Raw genomic sequence first — 27288 nt, 5'->3', positions numbered from 1 at the left:
ATATAATTTTTAAACTTTAAAATTAAAAATAAATTATCATGTAATTAACATGGTTTTAGAAGTGGAATGTCAACAGCTACCAACTTACTAACCTTTTTTAATCCAATATATTTTGAAGTGACCAATCAAAGACAGGGTGATACTTGCTTCTTCGACATAACCAAGGCGTTTGATACAGTTGGTCATTCTTTATTACTTGGGCCAGACACCCGGAGGCTTAGGGAGTGGGGGAAACGGCCTTTGATTGGCTGGAAGTAGCGCGCGGAGGGCTCGCTCCTCCGACCAAAAAAAGTAACGAAGGTGGCTGGTAGCTTAACTAAAAGGGGCATCGGAGGTTAATCGCGCTCTGAAACTAGTACGCTCTGTCGGAAAACAGGCGGAACTGACTCCCGTGAGGTGGAACCAGCATAAACTGATCCTTATAGGACCAACTAGTGCACGCTCTGTCGACTAAGAATGAATTAGGAAGAATTTTCGGAACTAAAGTTAAGTAGTTGTCTTTTTCACCGCGAGATGGAGGAAGCAGGCCCTTCGCCGGCGAGCGAGATATCCTTGAGGAGGCGAGGTTAATGGCCCAGGTCGTTGCTCTGAGCGGTGTTCCGGGAAATGATGGAGGGGGGCGGGGTGTGCCAGCCTCATGAGAAATATCTTATGCCGGGCAGCGATACGTGCCCGACAGCCCTGGAACATTAGAATGGGGCATGACTGGAGCTGCCAACCTAAACTGAGCTCTAGGAAGTGGGCTGTCCTGGGAGGACACTGAGAAAAGCGGTCCCGGTCACGAAGTCGGACATTGTTACTGGTCGTGTTTGTGGCCCGAGGCAGGGAGAAAAAGATAGCCAATACAAGCATAGGCGAAATCACATCAAGGTATAGGTTGAAGCATTGGGAAAGAGTTGCAGGACTCTAGTAGGAAAAATTTGATCAGAATGAAGAATGGGCTAACAAAGTTTATGTTAAAGAATTCAGGTGAATTAAAAATTTGTGCCAAATATTTCTAATTTACGGCACAAAGCGTAGATTGGAGGTTGCTGGTCAGACTCGAAACCCAGCACCCTTCATTACAAAAGATAAAAATATCTTGTCCTTGACTGTCTTCTAAAGACGTGAAAACGGATAAACAGGTGGAACCTGCACTCCACTACAGTAAGAAATGGATCGGTAAGGGGTGTTGCCCACTTCTGTATTGTAACACAGTGACCAACCAAGACCCAACAGAAACAATAACAAATTAAAACAGTAAATGTACCAATCTATAAAAGAAGGAAGTAGGGGAAATGGAATGTGCATAACTGCCAAACCATATGTCAAAAATTCACAACCAAATAAACAGAATAAACAGTAAAGTATATGACTGGAGTAATTGATAGTAATATGTAAAGACAATATAAACATAAATCCTGACAAAATTTAGATAACACAAACAATACCAATTATTATAAAATAGTTTTGCTTTTCTGCACATTCACTCACGAGTATCTTGTCAGCCTTCGCCTCGCTGATGCCCTTAATGGTGAGCAAGTGCTTCTTGGGTGCGAAGGCCACAGCCTCGACGGTGTGGAACCCTGCCTCCGACAGCTTTTTGATGTCCGACGCAGCCACACCCTGCGCCTGAAACGAGGGCATTCGCTACAACACTGCCCTCTGCTGCCTGGCCTCGCTACAACACTGCCCTCTGCTGCCTGGCCTTGCTACAACACTGCCCTCTGCTGCCTGGCCACGCTACAACACTGCCCTCTGCTGCCTGGCCACGCTACAACACTGCCCTCTGCTGCCTGGATTCGCTACAACACCGCCCTATGCTGCCTGGCCTCGCTACAACACTGCCCAATGCTGCCTGGCCTCGCTACAACACTGCCCTCTGCTGCCTGGCCTCGCTACAACACCGCCCTATGCTGCCTGGCCTCGCTACAACACCGCCCTCTGCTGCCTGGCCTCGCTACAACACTGCCCTCTGCTGCCTGGCCTCGCTACAACACCGCCCTATGCTGCCTGGCCTCGCTACAACACTGCCCAATGCTGCCTGGCCTCGCTACAACACTGCCCAATGCTGCCTGGCCTCGCTACAACACTGCCCTCTGCTGCCTGGCCTCGCTACAACACTGCCCTCTGCTGCCTGGCCTCGCTACAACACCGCCCTATGCTGCCTGGCCTCGCTACAACACTGCCCAATGCTGCCTGGCCTCGCTACAACACTGCCCTCTGCTGCCTGGCCTCGCTACAACACTGCCCTCTGCTGCCTGGCCTCGCTACAACACCGCCCTATGCTGCCTGGCCTCGCTACAACACTGCCCTCTGCTGCCTGGCCTCGCTACAACACTGCCCTCTGCTGCCTGACCTCGCTACAACACTGCCCTCTGCTGCCTGGCCTCGCTACAACACTGCCCAATGCTGCCTGGCCACGCTACAACACTGCCCTCTGCTGCCTGGCCTCGCTACAACACTGCCCTCTGCTGCCTGGCCTCGCTACAACACCGCCCTATGCTGCCTGGCCTCGCTACAACACTGCCCAATGCTGCCTGGCCTCGCTACAACACTGCCCTCTGCTGCCTGGCCTCGCTACAACACTGCCCTCTGCTGCCTGGCCTCGCTACAACACCGCCCTATGCTGCCTGGCCTCGCTACAACACTGCCCTCTGCTGCCTGGCCTCGCTACAACACTGCCCAATGCTGCCTGGCCTCGCTACAACACTGCCCTCTGCTGCCTGGCCTCGCTACAACACTGCCCTCTGCTGCCTGGCCTCACTACAACACTGCCCAATGCTGCCTGGCCTCGCTACAACACTGCCCAATGCTGCCTGGCCACGCTACAACACTGCCCTCTGCTGCCTGGCCTCGCTACAACACTGCCCAATGCTGCCTGGCCTCGCTACAACACTGCCCAATGCTGCCTGGCCTCGCTACAACACTGCCCTCTGCTGCCTGGCCTCGCTACAACACCGCCCTCTGCTGCCTGGCCTCGCTACAACACTGCCCTCTGCTGCCTGGCCTCGCTACAACACTGCCCTCTGCTGCCTGGCCTCGCTACAACACTGCCCAATGCTGCCTGGCCTCGCTACAACACTGCCCAATGCTGCCTGGCCACGCTACAACACTGCCCTCTGCTGCCTGGCCTCGCTACAACACTGCCCTCTGCTGCCTGGCCTTGCTACAACACTGCCCAATGCTGCCTGGCCTCGCTACAACATAGCCCAATGCTGCCTGGCCTTGCTACAACACTGCCCAATGCTGCCTGGCCACGCTACAACACTGCCCTCTGCTGCCTGGCCTCGCTACAACACTGCCCTCTGCTGCCTGGCCTCGCTACAACACCGCCCTATGCTGCCTGGCCTCGCTACAACACCGCCCTCTGCTGCCTGGCCTCGCTACAACACTGCCCTCTGCTGCCTGGCCTTGCTACAACACTGCCCAATGCTGCCTGGCCTCGCTACAACACTGCCCAATGCTGCCTGGCCACGCTACAACACTGCCCTCTGCTGCCTGGCCTCGCTACAACACTGCCCTCTGCTGCCTGGCCTCGCTACAACACCGCCCTATGCTGCCTGGCCTCGCTACAACACTGCCCAATGCTGCCTGGCCTCGCTACAACACTGCCCTCTGCTGCCTGGCCTCGCTACAACACTGCCCTCTGCTGCCTGGCCTCGCTACAACACCGCCCTATGCTGCCTGGCCTCGCTACAACACTGCCGTCTGCTGCCTGGCCTCGCTACAACACTGCCCTCTGCTGCCTGGCCTCGCTACAACACCGCCCTATGCTGCCTGGCCTCGCTACAACACTGCCCAATGCTGCCTGGTTCGCTACAACACCGCCCTATGCTGCCTGGCCTCGCTACAACACTGCCCTCTGCTGCCTGGCCTCGCTACAACACTGCCCTCTGCTGCCTGGCCTCGCTACAACACTGCCCAATGCTGCCTGGCCTCGCTACAACACTGCCCTCTGCTGCCTGGCCTCGCTACAACACCGCCCTATGCTGCCTGGCCTCGCTACAACACTGCCCAATGCTGCCTGGCCTCGCTACAACACTGCCCAATGCTGCCTGGCCACGCTACAACACTTCCCTCTGCTGCCTGGATTCGCTACAACACCGCCCTATGCTGCCTGGCCTCGCTACAACACCGCCCTATGCTGCCTGGCCTCGCTACAACACTGCCCTCTGCTGCCTGGCCTCGCTACAACACTGCCCTCTGCTGCCTGGCCTCACTACAACACTGCCCTCTGCTGCCTGGCCTCGCTACAACACTGCCCTCTGCTGCCTGGCCTCGCTACAACACTGCCCTCTGCTGCCTGGCCTCGCTACAACACTGCCGCGGTGCTGCAGGGTTAATGAAATGATATGCTATCTTCCTCTGTTATTTGCATTAATACAGATTTGAAGATGAAACAATGTTTTTGAATGTTTTTGAAAGTTTTATGATATAATACTATATTAGATAATCAACAAATAAGTATAAACTATCTTAAAAATTTAAAGCATTTAATAGAACTTTAATATTACTAGCTTATACAGGAATTAATATTTGTATTTATGGTATTAAATAATTTTTTTAACATAAGTAGTGCATTACAGTTTTTATATATACATATGCAACTATGATTGCACACACACTCATTCACAAACACATGCACTAATGCATGAACATGTGCACACACATCCTAATGCATATATATACACACACACATGCATGCACACACATATACACATGCATAAACACACATACATATACAATCATACACTCACATTATGGTGTTCTGATTGCATTTTAGAAGCTGCGAGTTCAGTATTCACCACTGATGATCCAACATATATTATTTTAAATTTAATAAGTTCCGATTATAAATGATAGAACCATTAGTATCAGAAAAATTGATTCATATTTAATAGACACCCTATTGTTTTTTTTTAATGGTTCTAGCAATGGAAAAGATTGTGTCTATATTTTGTTTTGGACATTCACCATCGTAAAGTTAAATTCCAATAGCTTACTGGTGTGGCGCAAAACAAGCCATGACTGAACAGGCAGTGCTTGGTGACAGACCATGATTCTTGCACTACAGTTTCTAGCAAGTGCGTCCAGCAAGCAGACCAGCCTCGTATTCGGCATCAAGACACCATGGCACTGATCGCTGTGCCAGTTCTGAAGCAGGGTGGCCACTCTTCTGGGATGATAAAATTTCTGGTTATTTCCAGGTTTTTTCAAGGGTTGTTTTTATCAATATTTGCATACAATTTGTATTTTTGTTACACAAAGCACACACAATATGATGTTTTATTGGCGTTAAACAATAGACAACTTAACTATAGGCTTAAAAATTAAATCAATGAACTTGCTTAAAACAAAACCTATCACCAACAAAAAAATTTATAATCTCACGTCACAAAAATTACTTGACACCAAACGCACGTGTTTTGCCCCTCTTGCGTGGCTGGCTAATGCTGTTCTTCCCATCCATGCTACCGATATTGATTTTAACATTATAAAAATTGCAAATAGCGTTTGTCCAGCACTTTGGATCTTTCTCCACCCATTCAAACTCTTCCGTATATTTGTCATTGTATGTGGTGACCGAACTCGTTGACATTTTGATAGTCTGCGCCAATTACATGTTAGATTAAAAAATTCAAAACAACGTCCCGCACAACTAAACTTTTAAAAAAACTCGAGAAAAGTATCCGTGATACCGTGATGCAACAACATGAGCGCAAAGTAAAAACAAATGTACATACAAAACTAGTGCTACCAACATGCCGTGATAGAAATTACTACCACGCTACAACAACATTTTCAGCCAAAATGCTGTTGCTTTTGAATACAGAAACATAATAAGTATGGAAGTCTGAATTGTTAACGGTTTCATACGTACTACAAAAGTTTTTAAATGCAATATGAACAAATTAACTTTCTCAAAATATAACTCACGAGTATACTGTCGTGCTTCGACGGGTGGTGAACGTGCTCATTTAACAGCCATAAATTTTTGCGATCGTTACTTCATAAAAAAAATTCCCGGTTCTAATAAAAATTCCTGGTTGATTCCAGGTATTCCTGGTTTTTTTAAAGAAATCCTGGCTATTTCCAGTATTTCCCGATTTCCCGGTTGACTGGCCACCCTGTGAAGGTGCAGAGCAGTGGCAAGGCGACAGGAAGCACCAGACGAACCTCGAGCTTCGAGATGAGCTGTGGCCCAAACTCATCCACGACCTCCTCCGTCTGCTGGGCGGACGCAGCCACGGTGTCTGCCAAGGACCCGAACTCTGCAACATACACAACACTTCCTCGTAAAGGAGTTCCTGGCCTCCACTTGACCCACTGCACGTGGTCACCGCCCACTAGTAGAGGTCACCGCTCACTGTGCGTGGTCACTGCCCACTAGTAGAGATCACCGCTCACTGTGCGTGGTCACCGTCCACTAGTAGAGGTCACCGCTCACTAGTAGAGGTCACCGCTCACTGTGCGTGGTCACCGTCCACTAGTAGAGGTCACCGCTCACTAGTAGAGGTCACCGCTCACTAGTAGAGGTCACCGCTCACTAGTAGAGATCACCGCTCACTAGTAGAGGTCACCGCTCACTAGTAGAGGTCACCGCTCACTGTGCGTGGTCACTGCCCACTAGTAGAGATCACCGCTCACTGTGCGTGGTCACCGTCCACTAGTAGAGGTCACCGCTCACTAGTAGAGGTCACCGCTCACTAGTAGAGATCACCGCTCACTAGTAGAGGTCACCGCTCACTGTGCGTGGTCACTGCCCACTAGTAGAGATCACCGCTCACTGTGCGTGGTCACCGTCCACTAGTAGAGGTCACCGTCCACTAGTAGAGATCACCGCTCACTAGTAGAGGTCACCGCTCACTGTGCGTGGTCACTGCCCACTAGTAGAGATCACCGCTCACTGTGCGTGGTCACCGTCCACTAGTAGAGGTCACCGCTCACTAGTAGAGGTCACCGCTCACTAGTAGAGATCACCGCTCACTAGTAGAGGTCACCGCTCACTAGTAGAGGTCACCGCTCACTGTGCGTGGTCACTGCCCACTAGTAGAGGTCACCGCTCACTAGTAGAGGTCACTGCTCACTAGTAGAGGTCACCGCTTACCTAGTAGAGGTCACCGCTCACTGCACGTGGTCACCGTCCACTAGTAGAGGTCACTGCTCACTAGTAGAGGTCACCGTCCACTAGTAGAGGTCACCGCTCACTGTGCGTGGTCACTGCCCACTAGTAGAGATCACCGCTCACTGTGCGTGGTCACCGTCCACTAGTAGAGGTCACCGCTCACTAGTAGAGGTCACCGCTCACTGTGCGTGGTCACCGTCCACTAGTAGAGGTCACTGCTCACTAGTAGAGGTCACCGCTCACTAGTAGAGGTCACCGCTCACTAGTAGAGGTCACCGCTCACTAGTAGAGGTCACCGCTCACTAGTAGAGGTCACCGCTCACTGTGCGTGGTCACTGCCCACTAGTAGAGATCACCGCTCACTGTGCGTGGTCACCGTCCACTAGTAGAGGTCACCGCTCACTAGTAGAGGTCACCGCTCACTAGTAGAGATCACCGCTCACTAGTAGAGGTCACCGCTCACTAGTAGAGGTCACCGCTCACTGTGCGTGGTCACTGCCCACTAGTAGAGATCACCGCTCACTGTGCGTGGTCACCGTCCACTAGTAGAGGTCACCGCTCACTAGTAGAGGTCACCGTCCACTAGTAGAGATCACCGCTCACTAGTAGAGGTCACCGCTCACTGTGCGTGGTCACTGCCCACTAGTAGAGATCACCGCTCACTGTGCGTGGTCACCGTCCACTAGTAGAGGTCACCGCTCACTAGTAGAGGTCACCGTCCACTAGTAGAGATCACCGCTCACTAGTAGAGGTCACCGCTCACTGTGCGTGGTCACTGCCCACTAGTAGAGATCACCGCTCACTGTGCGTGGTCACCGTCCACTAGTAGAGGTCACCGCTCACTAGTAGAGGTCACCGCTCACTAGTAGAGATCACCGCTCACTGTGCGTGGTCACCGTCCACTAGTAGAGGTCACCGCTCACTAGTAGAGGTCACCGTCCACTAGTAGAGATCACCGCTCACTAGTAGAGGTCACCGCTCACTGTGCGTGGTCACTGCCCACTAGTAGAGATCACCGCTCACTGTGCGTGGTCACCGTCCACTAGTAGAGGTCACCGCTCACTAGTAGAGGTCACCGCTCACTAGTAGAGATCACCGCTCACTAGTAGAGGTCACCGCTCACTAGTAGAGGTCACCGCTCACTGTGCGTGATCACTGCCCACTAGTAGAGATCACCGCTCACTGTGCGTGGTCACCGTCCACTAGTAGAGGTCACCGCTCACTAGTAGAGGTCACCGCTCACAAGTAGAGGTCACCGCTCACAAGTAGAGGTCACCGCTCACAAGTAGAGGTCACCGCTCACTGTGCGTGGTCACTACCCACTAGTAGAGATCACCGCTCACTGTGCGTGGTCCCCGTCCACTAGTAGAGGTCACCGCTCACTAGTAGAGGTCACCGCTCACTGTGCGTGGTCACTGCCCACTAGTAGAGGTCACCGCTCACTGCTCGTGGTCACCGCCCACTAGTAGAGGTCACCGCTCACTGTGCGTGGTCACCGCCCACTAGTAGAGGTCACCGCTCACTGCACGTGGTCACCGCCCACTAGTAGAGGTCACCGCTCACAGCACGTGGTCACCGCCAACTAGTAGAGATCACCGCTCACTGTGCGTGGTCACTGCCCACTAGTAGAGGTCACCGCTCACTGCTAGTGGTCACCGTCCACTAGTAGAGGTCACCACTCACTGTGCGTGGTCACTGCCCACTAACAGAGGTCACCGCTCACTGCACATGGTCACCGTCCACTAGTAGAGGTCACTGCCCACTAGTAGAGGTCACCGCTCACTGCATGTGGTCACCGCCCACTAGTAGAGGTCACCGCTCACTGTGCGTGGTCACTGCCCACTAGTAGAGGTCACCGCTCACTGCACGTGGTCACCGTCCACTAGTAGAGGTCACTGTCCACTAGTAGAGGTCACCGCTCACTGCACGTGGTCACCACCCACTAGTAGAGTTCACCGCTCACTGTGCATGGTCACTGCCCACTAGTAGAGGTCACTGCCCACTAGTAGAGGTCACCGCTCACTGCACGTGGTCACCGCCCACTATTAGAGGTCACCGCTCACTAGTAGAGGTCACCGCTCACTGCTCGTGGTCACTGCCCACTAGTAGAGGTCACCGCTCACTGTGCGTGGTCACTGCCTACTAGTAGAGGTCACCGCTCACTGTACGTGGTCACCGCCCACTAGTAGAGGTCACCGCTCACTGCACGTGGTCACCGTCCACTAGTAGAGGTCACTGCCCACTAGTAAAGGTCACCGCTCACTGCACATGGTCACCGCCCACTAGTAGAGGTCACCGCTCACTGTGCGTGGTCACTGCCCACTAGTAGAGGTCACCGCTCACTGCACGTGGTCACCGTCCACTAGTAGATGTCACTGCCCACTAGTAGAGGTCACCGCTCACTGCACGTGGTCACCGCCCACTAGTAGAGGTCAACGCTCATTGTGCGTGGTCACTGCCCACTAGTAGAGGTCACCGCTCACTGCACGTGGTCACCGTCCACTAGTAGAGGTCACTGCCCACTAGTAGAGGTCACCGCTCACTGCACGTGGTCACCGCCCACTAGTAGAGGTCACCGCTCACTGTGCGTGCTCACTGCCCACTAGTAGAGGTCACCACTCACTGCACGTTGTCACCGCCCACTAGTAGAGGTCACCGCTCACTGTGCGTGGTTACTGCCCACTAGTAGAGGTCACCTCTCACTGCACGTGGTCACCGCCAACTAGTAGAGGTCACCGCTCACTGTGCGTGGTCACTGCCCACTAGTAGAGGTCACCGCTCACTTCACGTGGTCACCGCCCACTAGTAGCGGTCACCGCTCACTGCATGTGGTCACCGCCCACTAGTAGAGGTCACTGCCCACTAGTAGAGGTCACTGCCCACTAGTAGAGGTCACCGCTCACTGCACGTGGTCACCGCCCACTAGTAGAGGTCACCACTCACTGCACGTGGTCACCGCTCACTAGTAGAGGTCACCGCTCACTAGTAGAGGTCACCGCTCACTGTGCGTGGTCACAGCTCACTAGTAGAGATCACCGCTCACTGTGCGTGGTCACTGATAACTAGTAGAAGTCACCGCTCACTGTGTGTGGTCACTGCTCACTAGTAGAGGTCACTGCTCACTAGTAGAGGTCACCGCTCACTGTGCGTGGTCACTGCCCACTAGTAGAGGTCACCGCTCACTGTGTGTGGTCACTGCTCACTAGTAGAGTTCACTGCTCACTAGTAGAGGTCACCGCTCACTGCACGTGGTCAAGCCCACTAGTAGAGGTCACCGATCACTGCGTGTGGTCACTGCTCACTAGTAGAGGTCACTGCTCACTAGTAGAGGTCACTGCTCACTAGTAGAGGTCACCGCTCACTGCACGTGGTCGCCACCCACTAGTAGAGGTCACTACCCACTATTAGAGGTCACCGCTCACTGCACGTGGTCACCGCCCACTTGTAGAGGTCACCGCTCACTGCACGTGGTCACCGCTCACTAGTAGAGGTCACCGCTCACTGTGTGTGGTCACAGCTCACTAGTAGAGATCACCGCTCACTGTGCGTGGTCACTGATCACTAGTAGAGGTCACCGCTCACTGTGTGTGGTCACTGCTCACAAGTAGAGGTCACTGCTCACTAGTAGAGGTCACCGCTCACTGTGCGTGGTCACTGCCCACTAGTAGAGGTCACCGCTCACAGTGTGTGGTCACTGCTCACTAGTAGAGGTCACTGCTAACTAGTAGAGGTCACCGCTCACTGTGCGTGGTCACTGCTCACTAGTAGAGGTCACCGCTCACTGCACGTGGTCACCACCCACTAGTAGAGGTCACTACCCACTATTAGAGGTCACCGCTCACTGTGCGTGGTCACTGCTCACTAGTAGAGGTCACCGCTCACTGCACGTGGTTACCGCCCACTAGTAGAGGTCACTGCCCAATATTAGAGGTCACTGTCCAACTAGTAGAGGTCACCACTCACTGTGAGTGGTCACTGCTCACTAGTAGAGGTCACTGCTCACTAGTAGAGGTCACCGGTCTCTGTGCGTGGTCACTGCCCACTAGTAGAGGTCACCGCTCACTGTGTGTGGTCACTGCTCAATAGTAGAAGTCAGTGCTCACTAGTAGAGGTCACCTCTCACTGTGCGTGGTTACTGCCCACTAGTAGAGGTCACCGCTCACTGTGTGTGGTCACTGCTCATTAGTAGAGGTCACTGCTCACTAGTAGAGGTCACTGCTCACTAGTAGAGGTCACTGCTCACTGCACGTGGTCGCCGCCCACTAGTAGAGGTCACCGCTCACTGTGTGTGGTCACTGCTCACTAGTAGAGGTCACCGCTCACTAGTAGAGGTCACTGCTCACTAGTAGAGGTCACTGCTCACTAGTAGAGGTCACCGCTCACTGCACGTGGTCACTGCCCACTAGTAGAGGTCACCGCTCACTGTGTGTGGTCACTGCTCACTAGTAGAGGTCACTGCTCACTAGTAGAGGTCACCGCTCACTGCACGTGGTCGCCGCCCACTAGTAGAGGTCACCGCTCACTGTGTCTGGTCACTGCTCACTAGTAGAGGTCACCGCTCACTGCACGTTGTCACCGCCCACTAGTAGAGGTCACTGACCACTAGTAGAGGTCACTGTCCAACTAGTAGAGGTCACCGCTCACTGTGCGTGGTCACTGCTCACTAGTAGAGGTCACTGCTCACTAGTAGAGGTCACCGCTCACTTTGCATGGTCACTGCCCACTAGTAGAGGTCACCGCTCACTGTGTGTGGTCACTGCTCATTAGTAGAGGTCACTGCTCACTAGTAGAGGTCACCGCTCACTGCACTTGGTCGCCGCCCACTAGTAGAGGTTACCGCTCACTGTGTGTGGTCACTGTTCACTAGTAGAGGTCACTGCTCACTAGTAGAGGTCACTGCTCACTGCACGTGGTCACTGCCCACTAGTAGAGGTCACTGCCCACTATTAGAGGTCACTGTCCAACTAGTAGAGGTCACCGCTCACTGTGCGTGGTCACTGCTCACTAGTAGAGGTCACTGCTCACTAGTAGAGGTCACCGCTCACTGTGCATGGTCACTGCCCACTAGTAGAGGTCACCGCTCACTGTGTGTGGTAACTGCTCACTAGTAGAGGTCACTGCTCACTAGTAGAGGTCACCGCTCACTGCACGTGGTCGCCACCCACTAGTAGAGGTCACTACCTACTATTAGAGGTCACCGCTCACTGTGCGTGGTCACTGCCCTCTAGTAGAGGTCACCGCTCACTGTGTGTGGTCACTGCTCACTAGTAGAGGTCACTGCTCACTAGTAGAGGTCACCGCTCACTGCACGTGGTCGCCGCCCACTATTAGAGGTCACTACCCACTATTAGAGGTCACCGCTCACTGTGCGTGGTCACTGCTCACTAGTAGAGGTCACCGCTCACTGCACGTGGTCACCACCCACTAGTAGAGTTCACTACCCACTATTAGAGGTCACCGCTCACTGCACGTTGTCACCGCTCACTGCACGTTGTCACCGCTCACTAGTAGAGGTCACCACCACCCCAGGGTAGTACTGGCCACTGCAAGCAGTCACTTGAGTACTAAAAGTACTTCACTGCTATCATCGCATATGTATGAACTTATGAAAAAATCTGAAATGTTTTGACACTTAATACATTTTTCATGCAGACACAAGAATGACTGTTTAAATATGCACTGTGCTATTCATTTAAAATGTTCCAACTCAAAATGACGTTTAAGTATTGAGTAGCACTTGAGAGTCTTCCAATAATCATGTTAAAAATGGGGATTTAAGATTAAAAAAAATTTATATCATGTAATATTGGTACACCCATAAGGACTTGATGTAGGCTTTTGGACATACGCCATTGCTATGCGTATGTCCAAAAGCCTACATCAAGTCATGCACACCCATTGCACAAATCTTTCAAAGATAATACCCATAAGGAGTACATCAAAACATATGTATTGTTACATTTTACTAACACTTTTAAAATAATACTCTCTAAGTTTGAATTACAAAATGTTGTACTCAAGGGAAAAATTATACCATAAAAAACACCATCTTAAAAGAAAATAGGTTTCAGAGCTTTAGTACAAATTTTTTTATTGGTGTTAGTTGAAAAGCCATTGAGTAAATGGCGAGATCAACAAAAAGACTACTTAAACCAGCTTCATTCACTATTAATATAAATGAAGACAATAAATGAAAAATTAGCATACCAACAAAATGTGATCTGGGTAAAAAAGAATCCTTGGACAAGTAAAAACAAAAAAAATAAACTAAGCTGCATGAGTACCACAATTCAAACATAGCGGACACAACAAAACTGAAAATGAATTATGACACAAAATGTTGTGTATAAACTCTGTTTTCCAGCGGACTGCAACTGTTTCTGCAACCCGCATCGCGATGTCACATATGTGTTGATTTATTAAAGTACGGCGCCTGTTGTCCGGTGGAGTTCTGACGAAGGGTGGGCGGCGGGTGGAACGGGCGACTCGGAGCTAGCGTGGGAAAGGCACTGCCAGTAGCCCACTCGCAGGCGTACTACCGCTGCACCCGAGGTCGTTGGCGGACGACTAACGCCACACCAGGCACCGGGCACTTCAAACACCTCGGTGGGAGACGGCACTTAGTGGTCATGGGGGGACACTGGTGACTGTCAGCAACATCTTGCCAGATGCATTAGAGTATGATGCTTTTTAATATAGAGAATAGTCAGGTACATGAGAAAAATATACAAGTTCTTACAATTTATAATGGTCAGTTTACAAATATGTAACAAGTAAATATCCATCAAAACCAAAAGAAATAACAATATTAATAATAAAATATTCTTTAGCAATAAGTTCACATGTGGAAAATTATTCAATAATGGTACTATTAGGGTTCGAGAGGGGTAAAAACAAAATAACAAGACAAACCACATATTTACCTTAAGGCTATAAATATTTATCAGCAGAACAATAATTTAAATCAAGCTGAAGTGGTCGGTGCGCTGTGATTGAACTTCGCGCCGCGCGGCGGGCTTTGGCACTCCTTCCCTTCCTCCTTTCCCCCCCTCCTCCCTGCGTCTAGTGCTGTGCTTGACTTCCCCTCTTGAGGTGTCCGCGCATGTGCGTGGCGCCCTCTGTTTTACTTAAAACTGCGTGTATTGCCTTGAAGGCGCTTCTTGTTCGTTAGCACTCAGGTAGATTGGTCGTGATAACCAGTCGGTGCTGGTTACGCGCTGAATTAAGCATGTAGGTCAGATAGTTGATTGTAGAGAGAGTGTGACAGCGGGGAGACTGCACGTAAGTGTTTGTAAGGTGGCGACCCTTACAGTTATGTAACTGGTAATAGCTAAAATCTAAATTGTTTATTCGGCCGTCACCTTCTAAATTCCATTTGGCATTTTTTTTACCCTATTCGTTTTTTTGATTAATTGCTCTCTTTGCTACGTGTAGTTTGTCTGACATTTCTCCCCGTCATGTCTTCACTCTTCATTAGGACTTGTCTTTCGCTTTTACGTAATGTATGTAATGTGTTAATTTGTTACATTTGGTTGGTTTTCTTTTGATGTCTTGCTTTAAAGTAAGTTTCATACTGCCTAGTGTAGGTTAGGCCGCGGTCGCCTGCATGTCCATTTACGTTTTTTGTATTGTTTAATGAGGCATTTGTCTGTGCTAACGACATTCATGGTCGCTGTGTGTTAATGTTAATTAACTATAAAGTATTCTTTATTATCCAATACTATCCAATTCTATCTGTCTAAAGTAAATACTAAAGTATTTGAAATATACAATTACGTTCACGTATTTCGCCGTGACATTTGTACTTGTGCTTTTCTTGCTATCAGTATTAATCAGTTAATCAGTATTAATTTATATGTGAAAGAATGATGTATTTGTATGAGGATCTACATGAGGCTTTTACCCATGATCAAACGAAATGAGTTAATCTAAATACTTGCTATTTTAACCTTTGCATCTATCCTTGGCTATAATTAATTAGAATACCCCTTTTGAACACTGTTTACTCAGCTCATATTTTTTATTAATTTTTAAGGATTGTGTTACACGCAGTTGAAGGTTCACGTGAAAGTACTTCACCTGTTGACACTTTCCTATGAAGCTCATGGAAGCCTTCAACTGCGCAACTCTGCTGTTTTGTGCTGAGTACTAAAGTGTTTGTTTTTCTCTTTTGTCTTGCATGCACCATGGGGTCACCGGTCACGGGATGGGTGTATCGTCTGCGCCGTGACGAGCTGGTTCAAATCCTCTCCGAGGAGGGCGTTCCCTTCGAGGAGGGCGCTACCGTTGCTGTTCTGAGGAGCCTACTCGTCCAGCATGTTCGTAACTCCTGGGAATCGGCGGAGGAGGTACCGTCTCGGCAGTTCCCACCCCCTTCTGGCCCCGCCTTCAACTCAAAATTTAATTCAAAAATATTTTTTTCCAACCTCAAGCTCCTTCCTCGGCTTGATAGCTGCGAGCCACGAGCTGTTTTGGATTTTTTAAGTGCGGCTTCACGTCTTGAAGGGCTGAAATTAGTCAGTGAGGCAGATTTGTTAAAGGCCCTTCTAAGTCTCTGTGGAGCCGCATTTTTGCAATTACTTACTGACGCAATTACTCAGAATCTTTCTTTTGCTCAGTTCAAGAGCTCAGTTTTGCAATTTGCCTGTCCTCCACGTGTGCTTGAGAGCTGTAAACTGGACTTAGTATTTAGGTTTCAATTGCCTAATGAGCCCACTCTTCAGTTTATTAATTCCGTGGCCAATTATGCAGCCGTTCTTAATTTAAACCTCACGGAAACTGAGTTAGTACAAACTATATTAGGGAATGTCTCTCCGCTTGTGCTTCAACATAGCGCCATGCTTAGTCCTCCAACAACCTTGAATGCCTTACGCAAGTGGAGCTCTGAAGTGGAGAATCGCTTGCTCGCAGTTAGAATATATAAGGAGGAATTCCCCATTTCATCTACATCGCGGTTTTTTAAGCCCAAAAACTTTGAAGTTCAGCCTGCTGTGAATGTTTATTCTCAGTCCGCTCGTGCTACTCGCGCGCCGCAGCTCGTCGATTGTGCGGTTAGTGTAACCGAGCCCCTTGTCGGCGCCGGCCGCGCTACCGACAGGCGCCCCCCTCCCACTAATGCGCCCGGCCTTAAGGCCAGCCGGTCCAGGTGTGCCAACTGCGGAAAGTTCGGTCACGCGGTGTCTGAGTGCACGCAGCCCGCCGTGAGCCGCGATTTACGCAAGTGCTTTAGGTGCAACCGCGCAGGGCACTATAGGGATCAGTGTCCGGGAAACGGGCCCCGTTCGGGCGTATGAGCGGTATCCGCGATCGTCGTCAGAGAAAAGCCGCCTTTCATAAATTTTACAACTTTGTTCATGTTAATTTATTTAATGACATTGTTCCGGCTTTAGTGGATTCCGGAGCCACTCGTTCCTTGTTGAGTGCTGATTTTTTGATTCCTTACGTAATAAACATCCTGCTTTGCAGAGCCGTGTGACTACGTGCCCTGACGTAATTATTTGTGTAGCTAACGGAGAAGTAGTACGTGCTAACATGACAGTTGAGCTTCACATTAAAATTGCCGGATTTTCCTGGAACTGGCATTTTTACGTTATTCCTGGTTTGTGTCATCCACTTATCCTTGGTCTGGATTTTCTGGGGAAAACTCGTTGCTTGATTGACGTGGCTAATCAGCATCTTGTTTTTGGTTTTCGCCCTTCATTAAAAATTAAATTAATCCAGCAGGATGCCGCGCCTGAAGTCATGTCTTGTCCCGACATGAATGACGTGACCTTCAGAGACTCTCTGATTTCGGACGTCTTCAGTCGTTATCCTGACGTAATAAACAGTCGTATAGGTAGGTGTGATGTATTGCCCTACAAGTTTTATTTAAAGGATCGCACGCCTGTTAAGGCCAAAGGCCACAGAGTATCACCCCCTAAAATACAAAAATGAAGATTATTGTTGATCGCCTCATGGAAGCTGGGGTTATTGCCCCTTCCATTTCTGATTTTAGCTCGCCCACCTTTCTAGTTCCTAAAAAGGAGGCTGGAGAATTTCGCTTGGTTCACAACTTCAAATCTTTAAATGATAAGGTCATTCAGGACTCTTATGAATTACCGACGGTAGAGAGTGCTCTACAACACCTAGGAGAGGCAGCCATTTTTTCCGTCATCGATTTAAACGCCAGTTTCCATCAAATTCTCTTGCATCCTGATTGTCATAAATACACCGCATTTTCTACCCCTTGGGGGCAATTTCAGTTCAATAGGGTGCCCATGGGAGTTTCATTTGGTAGTCAGGCCATGAGCCGCATGCTGGACCATATTCTTTCTGATTTAAAGTATACATTTGTCTTTAACTATATTGATGATATTATTGTTTATAGCGCTAGCTTAGAAGAGCACAAACAACATCTAACACAGGTGTTTGACCGTCTTCGAGCGGCTAGTTTAACCGTTAATCCTGATAAACTTTGTTTGGCCCAGGACCATGTTAAGTTCCTTGGTTACATTATTTCTAAGGGAAAGCTCATTATGGACCCTGACAAGGTTTTACCCATAGTTAATTTTCCGCCCCCTAAAAACGTCAAGGGAATTCAGAGATTCCTAGGCATGACAGGTTACTATGCACGCTTTATACCGGACTATGCTGCGGTCTGTGGTCCGTTGAATAAGCTGCGTAAGAAAAACATAGCCTTTGAATGGGGTGACGCACAACAGAAAGCCTTTGATAATCTTAAGACCCTTGTCTCTTCTCCTCCCGTTTTGATCCTTCCGGATTTTCAGCGTAGGTTCGCACTTCAGGTCGATGCGTCTAGCATTGCTCTAGGAGCCGTCCTGGGTCATCTCGAAAATGAAAGATTACGTCCCATAGCTTATGCTAGCCGATCGTTGACAGACGGAGAAAGGCGTCTCGGCGTGTATGAGAAGGAAGCGCTTGCATGCTTGTTCGGCGTTGAGAAGTTCGCCTCGTACCTGGACTGTCAGGAATTTGACCTGTACACAGACAATCAGGCCCTTAGCTGGTTATTTAACCACCCTAACCAGCTAGGAAAATTAGGGCGCTGGGTGTTACGGCTGTCCCGTTTTAACTTAAGCTACACCATCTTAAGGGTAGTGACAATGTGGTCGCGGACACGTTGTCACGGATGTTTACCCCTGAGGAGTTTGACACCAGTGCTTTGCCTGTATCCTGTTCTGAGCCAATTAGTGCCGCGGTGTGCAAGGTTTTCCCAGAGTCTTTCCTTAGTATCCGGGATTGTCAGAAGGATGACCCGCAGTGCGTTCACATACGCAGGGATTTGCATCATAGCACTGTTACGCCCTACGTAGAGGAACAAGGTGTAATTTATTACACAGGGAAGTCTGGCAAGCAGAGGAAGGCTGTGGTCCCTGCCTCCCTTCGTCCGATGGTTCTTAAGTATTTTCATGACTCCTTGTTGGGTGCTCACTTGGGTATAGAAAAAACGTTCCGCCGCATCAGCGCGCATCTGGCATGGCCCGAACTACGAGCAGACGTTCGTCACCACGTGAGGTCGTGTGTTGACTGTCAGGTTTCTAAACCCCCGCAATGTGCCAAGGTTGGCCTGTATTGTGCGGATCCCCCGGTTGCTCCATGGCACGTTCTGCATATGGATATTTTTGGCCCCCTTACACGCTCCAAAAAGGGAAATATTTGCATTCTAGTTGTTCTGGACATCTTTTCCAAATTTGTGTTGCTACTCCCCTTAAAAAATATGAAGGCGACTAGTATTGTTAAAGCCTTAAGAGAGCAAGTGTGGAAATTTTTTGGTGCTCCTGCTATGATAACCTGTGATAATGCCCGTTACTTCCGGTCTGTATTATTTAAGGATATGTGTTTTGAATGGGCTATTAAACCCATCTACAGTAGTCCCTATTGCCCCCAGGGTAATCAGTCTGAACGTGTAAACAAGGTGCTTAAAGCCACTCTTACTGCTTATTACAGGGATGATCAGTCGTTGTGGGACAGTGACCTTGAATTCATCAACGTGGCGTTCAATTCTGCTGTCCATATGGCGACAGGGTTTCCCCCTTCCAACCCCTTTCTGGGCCGTGAGTTGACCCATCCCTTTCTTAACTCCTGGGGACTGCCGCCTCTGGAACTCGCCTCTGACATTGATTCCCTGGAGGCCATGCTTGACGACGTGAGTTGCAATCTTAAGAGGGCCCGCGAGGCTGTAGCCGCCTCTTATAACGCTACGCGGAGACCACATGGTTTTGCTGTTAATGACTTGGTTCTCTTAAAGAATTTTAAATTGCCAAAACTGGCTGATAATGTTAATTCAAAATTAATTTCTGCTTTTGTTGGGCTGTTTGTCATTGATAAATTTTTAGGAGACAACACGGTCCTATTGCGTAACCCTTCTGGTACTAGAAAATATAAAAAGGCCCATGTGGGTCAATTAAAGAAATTTCACCCAATATTTTTTTTTTCTTTTTTCTCTCTCTTAGACAATAGTTTTTTTGTTGTTGTTTGGGTGTTCATGTTTCTTTCCTTTTTTTTTTTTTTCCCTTTTCTCCCACCGATGCTCCCGCCACGCCCAGAAGAGGACTTCGCGCCGCAGCGCACCCGACGCTCCTCGCCCTGCCCGAGATACCGTGACCGCAGCCGCCCGCCGGGTTCGTCGTGCCTGTGAGGTCACTTGCTTGCTGGGACGTTGGTCGCCGTCACGTCACCGAAGAGGAGTGGTGGCATGCTGTCGCCGCCGTCTCCTGCCCGTGAGGGGCCGTGACGCGTGCGGAGACTGACTCTTCTGCAGCGGCCGCTTCGGACGGCCCTGCCTGCCAGGCGTCGAGCGTGGGCAGACGGTGGGGACGCCCGCCGTTCTCGCCCTGGTGTCGCGCTGGTTGAAGGCATGCTGTTCCTGCTACTCTGGGATGAAGGGGATGCTGCTCGAAATTGAACTTATTAGGGACGTCCCGTACTCTAAACTTTCTCTTCAGCGCTGAAGAGTCTTTATTTCAGTGGATACACTGAAGAATCCATACTATGTGTCTTACACGGAAAATTATGCCAGTCATGAACTCGCTTCAAGAAATCGTCTTTTAGAAACACTGTTTGTTATTGTATACACATAGAAATGTGTTGGACTCGCCTCAAGAAATCGTCATTTAGAAACACTGTTTGTTATTGTATACACATAGGAATGTGTTGAACTCGCTTCAAGAAATCGTCATTTAGAAACACTTTTTGTTATTGTATACACATAGAATTGTGTTGACTTGACATTTGAGATTCTTTACTTCAAGAGTGTTGTGACCGGACCTGCAGTGCTAGCTCGTGTCCTTGAGACTTGGTTGGCGAGGCTCGCGGTTGCGCTCGTCAAGGGTGGGGGAGTTGAAGTGGTCGGTGCGCTGTGATTGAACTTCGCGCCGCGCGGCGGGCTTTGGCACTCCTTCCCTTCCTCCTTTCCCCCCCCCCTCCCTGCGTCTAGTGCTGTGCTTGACTTCCCCTCTTGAGGTGTCCGCGCATGCGCGAGGCGCCCTCTTTCTTACTTAAAACTGCGTGTATTGCCTTGAAGGCCCTTCTTGTTCGTTAGCACTCAGGTAGATTGGTCGTGATAACCAGTCGGTGCTGGTTACGCGCTGAATTAAGCATGTAGGTCAGATAGTTGATTGTAGAGAGAGTGTGACAGCGGGGAGACTGCACGTAAGTGTTTGTAAGGTGGCGACCCTTACAGTTATGTAACTGGTAATAGCTAAAATCTAAATTGTTTATTCGGCCGTCACCTTCTAAATTCCATTTGGCATTTTTTTTACCCTATTCGTTTTTTTGATTAATTGCTCTCTTTGCTACGTGTAGTTTGTCTGACATTTCTCCCCGTCATGTCTTCACTCTTCATTAGGACTTGTCTTTCGCTTTTACGTAATGTATGTAATGTGTTAATTTGTTACATTTGGTTGGTTTTCTTTTGATGTCTTGCTTTAAAGTAAGTTTCATACTGCCTAGTGTAGGTTAGGCCGCGGTCGCCTGCATGTCCATTTACGTTTTTTGTATTGTTTAATGAGGCATTTGTCTGTGCTAACGACATTCATGGTCGCTGTGTGTTAATGTTAATTAACTATAAAGTATTCTTTATTATCCAATACTATCCAATTCTATCTGTCTAAAGTAAATACTAAAGTATTTGAAATATACAATTACGTTCATGTATTTCGCCGTGACATTTGTACTTGTGCTTTTCTTGCTATCAGTATTAATCAGTTAATCAGTATTAATTTATATGTGAAAGAATGATGTATTTGTATGAGGATCTACATGAGGCTTTTACCCATGATTAAACGAAATGTGTTAATCTAAATACTTGCTATTTTAACCTTTGCATCTATCCTTGGCTATAATTAATTAGAATACCCCTTTTGAACACTGTTTACTCAGCTCATATTTTTTATTAATTTTTAAGGATTGTGTTACACGCAGTTGAAGGTTCACGTGAAAGTACTTCACCTGTTGACACTTTCCTATGAAGCTCATGGAAGCCTTCAATGCTATCGTTATCGCCAGCACCACAAAGCTCTCTACCAGAGCAGATGGTACAGTTTGCAAATCGGCCCTTACCGATGGGACAACAAGTTGTTAAGAGGTGGATTGAAGTATAAAATGTCGGCTATCGTAAAATGAAAACGGACAACTGAATTTTTTGGAAGATTTTTTTTAAGAACATTTAAAATGAATGTAAATATTGGCATGGAAGGGATAATACTTGAAATTTTTAAAATAGCAGTTTTCATGTATCACTCAGTCTAAAAGGTCAAAGCACTCTTACTGCTAAGATTGTTAATGAACACTTTTATTGCTTTTGACAAGATGCCCAAGACGACTATTTGTTTCTCAGAATCATGAAAATAAGCAACGTACTTCAGATTGTTTGCTAGTTGCATTATAATAAAGTATCAAAATGAGCTCTAAAAGAAGGCACTGGTCAAGTTAACTACACAATACCGTACCACTAGTGCTTGCTTGAAAAGAAAAAAGTAGTAATGTATGTCATCATGGAGCTGGCTCAGGGTTACAAACTTGAATGGAGGAATAACAGTATGTAGGTAACAGCAAAAATAAATATGAATGATAGTGTGAGTTTTGGAGTGATAGTTACGGTCGTGGTACGAGTAGAAGTGAAGAAATAAGTGGAATGGAATATCTTTATAAAATGATTTAAAAACTACACAAAAAGTATTTAGTAGGTAGTAAGAATTTTATTAGATGTGTGTAGTAATGAATGTAGTATTCACGAGAGAAAAGCAAGGTTGTATTTATTTATCTTGAATTAATACAATGTTAGAAAAGAATGTGTGGTTGTGATTGTAGTAAATACCAGAAAAGTGATGCTTCATATTTCAAGATGTAGAAGGAACTAAATAGAGGTACCACAAATTTTATTTGGCAATAATATATAAAAGAGAAATATTGACAGTACATAATCATTGCCATTTTTATGACTTTCAAATGCTATTGATTTATTTTTATGTGCATTTTGTATGCTGTATTATGCGAAAGTTGTGTTATGTGTGTTTAATTAGTGATGTTACGTGAAATATATTTTTTGGTTAGATGAACCAAAAAATTTATTAGGTAATGTAAAACTGCTTGTTTTCCTATGGGATAGTTTTTACATCGTTGAAGTGATAAAACAAAGCAAAAGGTTTGGTGAGGGTAGTTCAGCTAATAAAAAAAATGATCACACTATGGTAGGGATATGGATGAAGTTATCAACAAGGCTGTGCTGAAGTAATTATGACCTGTGTGTTCTTACAATACAAGCATGTGAATGGGCGTTTTGGACAGGGAAGATTGAAATGCTCGTTTTGCACAAGATACTGTTGAAAAAATTAAATTAGAGTACGGAATATATATTGGTATAGTATTCTATACTAGAATAGACAGAGCTGAAGTATATTTTAAGATTCTTGAGAAATTTATATCATAATAAAAAAACAGTAAATAATTAAAATATACAAATGAGGTATCGAAAAATATACCAAACCGAGTGGGACTGTAGCAAAGAATAATATACCGTAAATGACAATTAAATGGTATTGTGCTATGTACTAAATAAGGTAGGGCTATAGTGTACTTTACATTACCCATGATGTTAAAATCAATTTGAAAATAAATAATAATAAAATTATGAAACGTGGTATCACAAAATATACTAAACCGGGCAGGGTTACATCTGTGCGGCACAGGCGTCGATTCCCCCTCCACTTCACCCTCTCCTTTCCCTACCCCTTCTCTTGCCTTGTAGACCCCCACTCCTCGCCAGCACGCACGCGCACTCGGCTTTGGCTCTTGGGGCCTGCTGCTGTCCTGTTATGATGTTTCCATTTTCAGAATCACTTTATATAACGAGTGTAGCGGATCATGCAATTTCTTTTAAATGTAGAGACGTAATTGTAAACTTGTGGCGTGAGCTTACAACAGGACATTGTATGCGTTTTACATTTTTATTGGGCTGTTGTCTGTTTATTCAAAATTGCTGTTTCTGGCCAGCCATTATTTAGCTTCTTTTTTTGCATTAATGTTAATTGATTTAATTTAGCCCCTCGAACCAAGTTGCGTCGTGAAACATTATGGACTCTACTATTTGTAAAGTTCTTCGTTATTTAAAAAAATTCCTTAAGAATTTAAAAATTAATAAGTTCATTTGACTGTTTGTTCCTTTCTTTGTAAATTTCTTGATAAGACATGAAGTTCTACCATTTGTGTATCTGAGATTGATTGCATTCATATTAGTTTCTGCTGCGTAAATTTATGCGTTGTCATTTTACTATGAACTCGAGGTTGACAAGTATTTGTATTGGCTTTGCATTGCCCTTATATAGGTTTTTGATACACTAAAATTGTAGTTAATTGCATTGTTGTTAGAGGCCACATTTATGCTTCTTCATGTACTTAAAGTTTTTCTTGTTAAGCTAAATGTTTTACGTGCTTCGATTGTATAGGAAATGTGTTGACGTTGACCGGGGCTACGCCCTCCCTCAGCCCGATGTGCCGCACGCCGTCGCCACCCCTCTCCTCCCACCACCACCCTCTATTTCAAACCTCCCGCCCCGTGTGCAGGTGTGTGTGTGTGTGCGTGTGAGGCTGCCGATAAGAGGCGAGAGTAGAGTCTGTGCCACGACCCCTTTTATTTTATTATTCAATTTTTAGGTTTACCTAACTGTCTTTTCTTTAAATAATATTCCCTAAGTGTTTATGTTTTAAGTGATAGTTGTAAGGACGGTGCAGCGCCCCACGCAGCAGGCAATGGAACTAACCGCAACTAGTTTGAACCATAATCATAATTAAAATAATCAATACTCAACTTAAATAATTAAGGAAACTTTGTTATAATTTTATTATAGAATTTTTAGTGTAATTGTTTTAGTTAAATATGTATTAATAAATAACAGGAGAGGCTAACGGTAAATCCAACGCTTTTCCGGCCGCCATGCTGCCCTGGCCTCTCCAGTCGCTTCCGTTCGTCACCCGGGGTAGGATGCTTGGTGAGCACCGCGCAACTTCATATTTTTATTAATCAACTGATCTCTTAACATCCGCCGGACTTTTTATCATTCTTAAACCTTTTTTGTATCTGCGAGGCCTACTCCAGGTGGTCGACTCGTTTTAATAAATATTTAAGTTCAATTCGGACATTTAATCACGAACCGCGTCCAAAACTCACGAGGCCAGGCCACGAGGTGACCTGGTCAGCCTGTAAACTGATTCTCTCCCACCGTTAGCGTTAATAACAGTTTCATAGTGTATGTAGGTGTAGCGCGATTGGAGACGTGTTGTAACGTTGCTGAAATAAAAGGAGTCGAGTGACGTGTCCCTGCTCCTGAACCTCGAGGCGTGTGGGACGCCTGAAGAGCCCACTGGCGCGGTATCGTTTGCTAAGGGAACCGAGCCTAGCCCTACACGGGTCACGTCACGCCCTGAAGAGAGTCTCTGCCGGGTCCACGTGCCCACGTCACGTGGTGGCGCCCACTCCGACATTTAATTTGTTCGTTCCCTTACATCCCTAGTACGACAGTGTAAAGCGTATGTTTTCACTGAAAGAAACTTTTGATAAGACCTATATGTATTGACACCAATATATTATCTAGTTTAGCATGTCTTTAAATGCATGTCTTCTGGAATATAAATAATTTACGAGTATTTAAGGCCATCTGCCATTGAGTATTTATTTATTCATATTTACTTAGACACTGAGGTTAAAACATATAAACGTGTGAATTATAATGTATTTAATCAATGAGATTATTCAATATGAGTATCATAGGCCTATTTAAATTATTATATGTTTGATCTTCGCATGTTAACTTTAAAAATAATACTTAGGAATAAAGTACCAAAGATCGATATTACGGAACTGAAACCGAGAGTTGCTCAACACCCTTATTCCCATGCTTGTCCTGTAAACTGTAGGGTAATAATGATGGGGACATCATGAATATTGTTACAGTATCAGAATCTGGACTACTCCCGAAGGCCCCGTTGATTTTAGAATTATTTTGGATAAGAAAACTGTAAATACTGAAATGATTCATGTAGAAATGACTTAAATCATGTTTACTAAATTAAAATTACTTTAAAACTTAGTGGATGATTGGTTAGGTTAGTATATCTATATTAAAAATAATATAAAATATTTTTAATAGTTACTTAGGAATCACCAATTTAAAATGTAGCTTTGAAATTGGTGTCACTCAAATTGCAATGTGGTCCAGCGCATTTTCTCGGGCCCCTAGGGACATTTATTCAAGTTTCCACGATGTTAACTGTAAAAATGTATTATTTCCAAAGATCTACAGCTTCAGACTCAGTGGTTAGAAGTGCTAAGTTTCAAATTCAATAGGTATCTTGTTTCTATCGTCACTTGTTTCATCATTGTAATTTTGTTCTAACTTAAATCTTCAGAAGTTTTTACACAAATTTGCCCTGTGATACTTTAGCTTCAGTAAAATGTAATAAGGTGTTGGTCACCATTTGGACAAAAATACATAAACTACAATATCAGGGAAAGAAACCACAAGGTTTGATGCCCTCTATAGTTTGCAGTGATGTATTTTGAACTCTTAGTTATTATAATGTAACAATTCTGTATCATTATTGAGTAAAAGATTTTTCAAGAAAAAAATTAAAAATAAATGTTAAGTAAACAATTTGAGATTATTTGTAAATATCAATTTGAAAATAGTGTAGTGTATTACATATAAAAAAAAAACACTTCTGACGCGCGATTCGTTAACAAACGTTTTGGTTACTTACTTGACATATTATGACAGTCTCAAACACAACAAAACCGTTTAGCAAATTGAACACGAAAATAAACACAAATTAAACACATTTACCGCCAAACGAGGGTACCAATCTCGTAGGCAACGGTACCATAGACTACAGAGAGCACACTAAGCTTCGAGCATATATATCATAGAGAGCTTATTCGTCGTTTGTTTGGAAACCGAGATCTCGAACAGCTGATTGTTGGCTACCTGCTGGAAAACTTCCATAAGAACCAATGTAGTGGCGGGCTATCGTGCGGGATTTCTATAGTTTGCTGCGTTTGAGAAAGATAATAGGTTTGGTTTATATTAATAAACGTATTAATTAACCAACGTAGAAATATATTAGTGCTGAAGCTTATCAGAAAGTTTGTAAAATATGGTTTTTTAACTTGAAGACCCAACCCTTGTTTACCCTACTTCAAATGTATTTAATTTAATATGGTTACTTCTTGTGTTGCGTACGGATGTAATGAGAGATTCGAAAACAGAAGCAGTGTTTCGTTTCACAGGTAAGGTTATGAATAAATAGATTTAGTTTAAGAAAGGATTTGAAACAAAGCTGTTGCGATGTGACGATAGCCGACTTAACATTTTGTGAATTAGGCAAATCCGTATTTATAATATACTTTAGTTAATGTCAGTGTCGAGAATTCTATGAAACAATTATTTTAAAAGACAATTATAAACTGATATTCTCTTATTGTTTTGCAAAAGATATTTGGAATGTGATAAACCTAACCTAAGCGACCTTAAACATGATCAACCATTGGACCATTAAATTAAGTATGAACTATTTGAATTATTGCAATGCTATTTTACATAATCATTACAATAGATGTCAGTAGCTAAGAAAAATGTTTAATCTTATTTCTAATTTCTTTTTATAGGATGACCCCTAGTTTGATTTTT

At 46.3% G+C, this 27288-nt stretch overlaps 1 protein-coding gene across 4 annotated transcripts in view; it reads right to left on the bottom strand.

Annotated features, from left to right (window-relative positions):
• The window catches only part of LOC134530040 (DNA repair protein RAD51 homolog A), a 49392-nt gene extending 22857 nt beyond the window's left edge, over positions 1–26535 (bottom strand). For 2 of the 4 annotated variants that reach the window (XM_063364571.1, XM_063364573.1), the window contains exons 1-3: positions 26446–26535; positions 6160–6254; positions 1474–1611 (exon numbers count right to left, since the gene is read on the bottom strand). In XM_063364571.1, the coding sequence (XP_063220641.1) occupies positions 1474–1611; positions 6160–6254; positions 26446–26485 (273 nt within the window). In that variant the 5' untranslated portion in view covers positions 26486–26535. Of the gene's footprint in view, positions 1–1473; positions 1612–6159; positions 6255–26362 lie in introns of all 4 variants that reach the window. The other 2 variants (XM_063364574.1, XM_063364572.1) reach the window with 2 other exon arrangements.
• Positions 26536–27288: the final 753 nt, after the last annotated feature.

Source organism: Bacillus rossius, chromosome 3 (genome assembly GCF_032445375.1).
Source record: "Bacillus rossius redtenbacheri isolate Brsri chromosome 3, Brsri_v3, whole genome shotgun sequence".
NCBI lineage: Eukaryota > Metazoa > Arthropoda > Insecta > Phasmatodea > Bacillidae > Bacillus > Bacillus rossius.
This window is presented reverse-complemented; position numbering and strand designations above follow the sequence as displayed.